Source organism: Eptatretus burgeri, chromosome 2 (assembly GCF_056783735.1).
Source record: "Eptatretus burgeri isolate ZD-2024b chromosome 2, Ebu_testis_v1, whole genome shotgun sequence".
NCBI lineage: Eukaryota > Metazoa > Chordata > Myxini > Myxiniformes > Myxinidae > Eptatretus > Eptatretus burgeri.
In genome coordinates, this window is record NC_140962.1 from 72,744,796 (window position 1) to 72,753,389 (window position 8,594).

General features: G+C 41.5%; 1 protein-coding gene across 3 annotated transcripts in view; it reads right to left on the minus strand.

Annotated features, from left to right (window-relative positions):
• Positions 1-8,594, minus strand: part of LOC147032315 (hexokinase-2-like) — a 58,010-nt gene that overhangs the window by 30,849 nt on the left and 18,567 nt on the right. For all 3 annotated transcript variants that reach the window (XM_085869809.1, XM_085869811.1, XM_085869810.1), the window contains 8 exons: positions 8,491-8,594; positions 6,849-6,997; positions 4,889-5,008; positions 4,683-4,778; positions 4,435-4,534; positions 3,822-4,005; positions 3,582-3,737; positions 1,818-2,054 (listed from right to left, as the gene is read on the minus strand). The exon at positions 8,491-8,594 is cut by the window's right edge and continues 59 nt beyond it. In XM_085869809.1, the coding sequence (XP_085725935.1) occupies positions 1,818-2,054; positions 3,582-3,737; positions 3,822-4,005; positions 4,435-4,534; positions 4,683-4,778; positions 4,889-5,008; positions 6,849-6,997; positions 8,491-8,594 (1,146 nt within the window). The remainder of the gene's footprint in view (positions 1-1,817; positions 2,055-3,581; positions 3,738-3,821; positions 4,006-4,434; positions 4,535-4,682; positions 4,779-4,888; positions 5,009-6,848; positions 6,998-8,490) is intronic.

Sequence of the window (8,594 nt, forward strand, 5' to 3'; positions counted from 1 at the left end):
TTATGAATTTCAGAATTGGATCTGACTAATGCATACAAACATTTAGGTCCTTCGACAGTTATTTCCCTAAACGCATGTCCAGAATTGACCCATCCCCATGTCTGATGGGATTCTAACTCTGATGCATTGGAGAAGGGTATAGAACAGATTCCCTTTCTTACGAGATGGCCTTTTTCTCTTTACGACACATTCATGCACGTGAGATAGCCATTAGCCCAACGGAGGCTCATGTACTCCCTTTCCATCAGGACACATTGGCTTGGAGGTGGACGATATATTTACACTTTGGACTTACAGGACGTTTGATGAAGCACACCACGCGGGCTTTTCTTGAGCAGTTATTGTGACAGTCAAATACGGCTGTGGATCATTTACCTCACCCACCTCTTAAACCGACGTTGACATCCACCTATCTTTCATTGACGTTTGACGCCCTGTAGGGCAGCTCTATGGATGCTGGCTGGCTCTTGTTTGTGTCGGGCTGAATGACGAAGGAATGATCACGAGATTGATGGTTGGAAATCACGTGCAGCGATGCGCCAACAGGCAACGTGGATTTGACCAAGTCTGCTTGAGGCTCCGCCCACACTGGTCGCCAAAAAAAGGACGGGAGGATCGCTTTCCTGATGGTTGGTGAGCTGGTGACAGCTTTACAGCTCTGACTGCTGGTGACAGTTGGTGAGTTTGTGACAGCCTTACAGCTCTAACCACTGGTGACAGTTGGCAAGCTGGTGAGTGAGTGACAGCCTTACAGCCTTACAGTCCTGACCGCTGGTGACAATTGGTGAGCTGCTCCTGATGGTGGTTGACGGTTGGACAGTTCCTGCTGGTTCTGCTCGGGACCTGCTCTTGGCGTAACTGATTCTTGGCGTTCCTGGTTCCTGGGAGTGACGGCGTGACGCCGATTGGTGTTTGAGCCTGTTTCCGAGTGGGTGTATGGTGAGGCAGGGTGCTGGCAACAAACCAAGGCACGCTCACACATTTTGGGACATTTTGACGCACGATGACTTTTACCTTGGGAAGCCGAGACCGGATTTCTCTCCCCCCCTGAATGATCTGCTGTGTACCCTTGTCTTGTGTTTAATCATTAAGCAAGGTATAGTGATAAGCATCTGCTCTTCGTCTGTTTTTTTTTTTAATCAATGCCTGTTTCATTTTTTATTTGTTTGATTTGAATTCACCTATTTTCACCACAAAGAAATATAAAGTTCTTCTGTATATTTATTTTTTCTTTGTAATAAATTCCTTGTTGACGTTTCAACCTGTCTGTGCTTGTCCTTTCCTTCAATTGATCCAGCATTGTCCCAACCTAGATAAACTGGGAGGTAGTTCCCAAACTCATCGACCTGTCATAGTCGGCATGCACCAGCGGTAAAGGCTCGGCCGCCCGACTCAAGATGTAATCAAGATATGATTGGTGCATCGCCGAGGGCGCGCTCTCCGTTCAGGAAGCCAAGTGACCTTAATTAAGCGGAAAATTAGACGGTGGACACTGGAACTCGTGGTTGAAAAGCAACCCACCGTACCATGAAGTTAATTGTGAGCAGTGGCCCCAAGTCCGGCTCTTCCGAGGAGAAACGAGGATCAACCCTCTCAAAATACACTCGGTACCCGTGGCCATAAAAATATATATATGAATCTTTTCCAATTATGAAAAAAACGTTTCAAATGCCACACCACACACCAGTTGAGAGAGCTGCATTTTTTTTTTTTTTCACTGCTGCAAAGTGCAAGAAAAGTGGTTTCATCGAGTTAGTAAGGTGCAAAAGGTGAGGCACAAAGTGCGATTGTAATGATTGTGAAGAAGCAGGCCTTACTGAGGATGCTTCTTGTAGACAGAGCCATCAACTCCAACAGTGACACGAAGGCGCTCCTCACTTCTGCCTTGCTTCATGCGGAGCAGCAATGCTGCGAGGCCGGCAGCAGCAAAATGCGCAGCACGCGAAGAAACCAAGAAACACACGCGTTGCACAGCACGACAATCTCCATCAGAGACTCGCTGTATGTCCAGATCTGTCAGTATCCTCTTTGCCTCAGCTAAACCATTTGCTGTCCTGGAAATTAGTCATAAAACCAAAATTGCAATTTAGTAATTGTTATCAATGATCAGAAGAAACAAAATACAACACAATAATAAACTTCCTAGTCTTGAGATTGTGACTGGCTTGGGTGGTGATGATATCATTGAAAAATTAGCAAACCTCGCTTCATCAAAAATGGATAAGCATTGAATCGGGCAATAATGATCACTTTAAAACATCAAAAACAAAATTGGTCACTCACTGCCAAAGATGAATACAATACCAATCCAACATAATGACCCATTATTACAGACATTTCAGACAGACATTTCATATTACGGACAGACATTTCAGAATAACGACCTGTACATATTGTGGTGTCCTCAAAAGAAAAAGAAAAAAAACTCCTCTGTGTGCAGCAGAAGTATAGCAGTCAATATGATTGAAATCAATATGGAAACAAATCTTAGGACTGGCATTAAAAAGAGAAAAGCAAGAAAAGGCAAATGAACTATCCTGACCCTCAATATATTCTGTAGACACTAGACAGTGTTTGGCTAAATTATTTGAGTGAACGCAATGGCAAACCTCACAATGCAAGGCTAATACAAAAATCGCACTCGTGTCCGAAGGAAGCGGTTCAGTTTGGCATTTTTAATGTGAAATAGGCAAAGCCTAAAAATGAATGAAACCCATTGGGATTACCCTTTACACCCATTCAAATTACCAGTTAGAACTCTTTACAATTACTCGTGGGCCTGTTGGTCCACTGGACTAAATTTTCATTGGTCTTCAAGACCTTGTCGCATACCTGCCTGCTGCACTGCTTCAGCATCAGTTTTGCCTTTCACCAAACCCAGATGAGCTTGGGCCAGGGCAGAGATTATATGTTAATTATTATTATTATTGCCATATGACACTATAATTATTATTGTTAATATTATTTGTATCAATTAATACATGGTTCATTATAATGTTATTATTAATTTTGTTAATTATTCTGTAAATAGAATGCCATGCCACGGAAGGACCCATTAAGCTGCCCGATACAACTTAACATGGTGCGCATTTAAAACATGGGAATTCTTCCGGGTTCTTTGTAGTTAATTAGCCTAATCAACTCAGGAGACCATGATGATTATTTTGGTGTCACATTCCACATCAGAATGCTCCAGTAGACCTGCACAATAAACACACACACAGTAAAGGGTCTTTGGGGTCTTTTGGGTCCTCTGGGTCCTCTTCAGTCATCTGGGTGTTTCGAATCTTTGGGGTCCTCTCGGACTTTTGGGTCTTCAAGGGTATTCAAAGGTCGATGGGGTCTCAGCAGAATAAAGGGTCAAAAGGGTCCATTTTTCGCAGAAGCACCGTGTTAGAAAGGTTCTTCTTCTTCTTCATTTTTGACGGACAGACGGACAGACTGACATCGTCAAATACTGAAGCCGCTTCACCGCTTGAAAATACAAGTTATTAATAAAAAATACCTCCCTAATTAAATCACAACTAAATGAACACAAACAGGAACAACATTTATCATTGATAGAAGACAAAGAAACTGACCCTTCAATGGAAGAAAGGTAGCTGGTTTGGAATGACCCGGGTGTCACCAACTGGGGAGACAGACGACCTCCAAACAGCACCTCTCTTTGTGCCAGCCTCACCAACACCACTCGCACAATCTCTCCCAAGTACATTCCTCCAATCATTTTCTCAAACCTGAAGAGAAAGCAGCTGTTTTTGGTTTCTCACCGTTCAGGAAGTGGTACTTGTTACAGTTTTGGTCCGCGAGGAACAACTTACCGCTGACTTCCAGGGTTGAGCGAGTTGTTGTCAACCATCTGGTCAAAAATGGTACGCACGTCATCCAAGCAGCCATCGTCTCCAAATGCACCCCACTCAGTGTTCACACACATGCGGCCTTCATCCCCCGGCACACACTCAAGTAGCCGCATCTCTTCCATGTAGCACACGTTACTGCCCGTACCTTCAGGGTGACCACAGATTGGTGTATATAAAGCTCAAGCTCGATTTCAACCAGTACTCCCTGAATCTAGATAACGACCATCGCTTGATAGCAGGCCTTAAATGTAATATTCCTTTGGATTTTTCAAATAAGTAAGGAACCACAAGCGGGACTTCATTAAAGAAATAGAACTGAGACAATAGGGCAATTAAGCTGAACATTTTTCGATTACACCTCCATGGTAGGTATCTCAAAATGGTCAAGCTGCCAGGAGAGTCAAGCGGGGGAAAAAATAATTAAAAATAACTCGGCTGTCTTGGTGAGGCATATACATATAGCACAGCTCGAGGAATGATTTGCCATATTAATCGTCATCTATATTATGGGCTCGTCAGTTTAGTTCCATTTTTAAAGCATGATCTTTAAATACAGGATGTTTAATCTACATACCAACAATGAGCCCGACTTCACAACGATGATCGTCAAAGCCACAGGTCATCATTGTACCGACAGTGTCATTCACAACTGCCACGATGTCTATATCGAAATCCTGGGAACAGAGATAGACAAAGACTGTGTAGTTAACCTGAACCTGAAGCACATAAGATCCTGTTCAATTTCCACAAAGCAGTGACATATCACCTGAAAAATCTCCCCTAAAATAAATAAACAAAACAAACTGAAATACAATATTTTACCCCTCGTCGATGAATTGCTTCCCTCAATAGCTCCACAACATCCTGGCCCTCAACGTTTGAAGCCTTGAACCCCTTGGTCCAGTTGATAAGTTTGCTCTGAAAGGGACAATATGGCATATTAATTCGAACAGAAAAAGAGACAAGTCAAACGTAGACTCACGGCTTTAACATATAATGCATGCACCATGTGTGAAGTGATTAGTCACCTCGTCAAGTTTTTCCTGTATACAGGGGAAAGAAAAGGTGAAACCCAGTGGGAGCTTCTTCTCTTTGATGTTAAGCTTCTCCAGAAATTTTGCAAGGCAGTTGGCAATATGATCAAACAGCTGGCGGGAGAGAAGAGCGAGCATGCAAGGAGTAAGTTCAGTCATCTCTGAGGATCCAGTCATTGGCTTGTAGTTCTTAGACAGATACATGTTCTTTATAAAATACACATTATCATTACAAATACAGAGCACAGAGAAATACATAAAACGCCCAAACCAAGGACCTAATGAATTGGCTGTGTGTGTGTATATATATATATATATATATATATATATATATATATATATATATATATATATATATATATATATATATATATATATATATATATATACATACACAGTAGACGAGGCGTAAGTCGTCACCATCGGGACCGAGAAAAAAGTGACGACTTAGAAATGTGACGACTTACGCGTATGCGAACATTCATAATGACTGTGGGGTGAAGGATGAAGTCGCGCGTGGCCTGGACACGTATGTGTGAGAGCCGGCTATTGTACCAAAAGGAAAACACAATCCTCGGGGCATAGGTGGGGGTGAGTTGGTGAGTTGGAAAGTGATCAAGCAAAGATGGAATTCATGAATCAGTTTCTCAAAAGTAAAGATAATGAACAACTCTGTAAGACAACTCGTATACCATCGGTGATGGTATGGTGACAAATTACATGACACACAGTCATCGTGGTGATGATTACCACTCAATGCCTATGTGTAAGTGAGTGCGGTAATGTACAAAACAAGCCAATATAAAACCATGATCGGACTTCAACACTAAGCTCGATCGATCCTTTACTTCTTCGCGAAGTAATCCGTTATGTTTGACTGCCTCAAACTCTTGGGCATCTGGTGCATGAGAAAGGATTCAAACCGGTCATTGTATTCCATGATGTTGGCTGGGCAATCCTCCACCGAAAGACAGTATCGGCCGAATATTTGGCCGAATCGGCCGAAACCGAATATTTGGCTGAGCCGACATTTGCCGAAACCAGATGATGAGCGCGTCATCGACATCTTCAAAGGACACACATTTCATGCATTTCACATTTCCCACCGGCCTCACGATCTTCTCCACTTGTCCAAATATCTTGCCCTTATTCTTCAAGATATCGTTCAATGTCTGCCGTTTGATGTCCAACTTCTCAGCTATGTCTGTTTTCTTCATCAGTGGATTTGCCTCACAAAACTGGATAATATCGTATTTTTCTTGGTAGGTTTTAGTTGTAAGCTTACGCTTAGTCGCCATTGTCCTGCTTGCAGTGCGATCAACGTGTGTACGCAGTTATAAATAGCCTATCACTGGCGGTGTACACCAAGGAGCGAGCATCACGATTCCATGAAATCGGGCTTCTCACGAGGCAGCAGTTCCATGTGACGAGTTAGGAGTGGTAATTTACTTGAGTTTCCATTACGTGGGAATGGACAACATCTGATGACTTAGACGAAGTGACGACTTAGAGATGACGACTTACAGAGGGATGACCCTTTATTCAAAGGGATTTAACATGAGATAAATTTGGGACTTTTTGACGCTGCCGACTTAGGCGAAGTGACGAGTTGCACGCTGCCGACTTACACCTAGTCTACTGTATATATATATATATATATATATATATATATATATATATATATATATATATATATATATATATATATATATATATATATATATATATATATACCTAGTAATTCGATAAATAAAATCTTAAATCCCTCTCATGAACCATGACTTCTGCATTCCAAAAGGCAGTCCCAAAACCAGCTTCACAACTCAAGGACTATTATCAGTAGAATAACGTCAACTTTTTTTCCCTGCAAGTATTTGGTACTGTTGTGTCAAGAACAAAACTAGATGCATCAGTAACAATTCATTCCATGCTGGGGCCCAATTCCAAAACCCACCTGTTCTCCAGTGCCTTGCATGACTTCCTGGGAAATGGTAAACAGCTCACTGTCAATGCAAACTCTGGTTTCTCCACCTGAAGCAACTACCACTCTCAAAACCCTAAAGTTTGTTCCACCAAGGTCCAATGCTAGAAACTCTCCGTTTTCTGGCGGACAGGACGAAATTGAAAAGTAGGGAGGCAAGGGGATTAATACAGTGAGGAATGTAGACATGAACATCAACTCATTATATTCTTGACATTTTTACTGATGGTGTATTTCTTTGTAGGATCGTCAAGAACTTTATTAGCTCCCCAATGTGTTTAGTCTGAAATGGGGGCTTATGGATTTGTTCTCGATTTTCATATCCGTGCGTGTGCAACCATATCTCGGACATGTATGGACCGAATTTATTCGTACTTGGCACAAGGACAACAGATGATGGTATACATAGGCACATCATTTTGTTTCGACATCAGATCCAAGATGGCCGACTGGTGGCCATTTTAGTTGTTAAAAAAAAACCCCCCGATGTTGAACATGTCCTCCACTATTTCTCAGAAATGCATTGACTGATGTTGTTCAAACTTGGCACACAGATAATGATGGCTTACATATGTATGTCAATTTTTTTGACATCACAACCAAGATGGCCAACTGGTGGACTGGCGGCCATTTTAGTTGAACATAAATATGGGCGAGCCCTTTCACTCCAAAGAGCAAAATTGCTAAAACAACGGGGGCTATGACATTTTGCCAGGTCTCTCTCCTCCTTCTCCCTGTACTTTGTAATATCAGACCATAAATCTGCAGACATAACCCATCAAATAATGACTTGAAAGGTTAATTCAGAAAATTGAGAACAGTGAATGCAAGCCGAATCAGTTGCCCAGAGGCTAATAATTATCGCCACGCTTTTTGAAAAAACAAACCGGTGGGGATATTGTAATCGCCTCCATCTGTCCGTCACGCTATCTCCTCCTAAACGTTTGCGCAGAAATTCACCACACTTTGTAGTCATCATCACCATATGCATCGAAGGTGCGAGAGCAGTATCATTTCCCCCCCCCCACTGTGGGTATCATTTTGCCCTTGCTGAAGGGGGGGGTCACAATCCCAAAAATGCAATTATAGTCACACTTTTAGACATTTTCTTCATGAAACTTTGTAATAATCATCGGGGGACACAAGAAATATGTAAGGATTTTTTGGGATTTCACAACCGGATCAGGCCCCAGGGGGTGGGGACTGAGGGTCACAGGGTTCAAAAAATGAAGAAAGAAAGAAAAAAAAAGAGAAAAACTCAAAATTTGATATTGGGTCAGTTCGGATGGAACTTTTGTGATCTTTCAACTTCGCTTTAGGTGAGAAGTATGGGGATTTGTGATGGCACACCATCGACGTCTCTAGCTTAGAATATAAATGTGTAGCCACACAATTGCATTTAAATAATCTACCTGTGGTTCCATTTGCAAAACATACAGCTTAAAGGCCTCAACATATATATATATATATATATATATATATATATATATATATATATATATATATATATATATATATATATATATATATATATATATATATATATATATATATATATATATATATATATATATATATATTAGGCTGAACAGAAGAAGTCCAAAATCTTGAATACCATTTCCATCAGGTGTTGACCTCACAAACGTTGGAAGCATCTTGACTGTGGTTGCGTTTTTGCCTTTAAAACTGAGACCATTCTCCATGGCGATCTCCAGACGT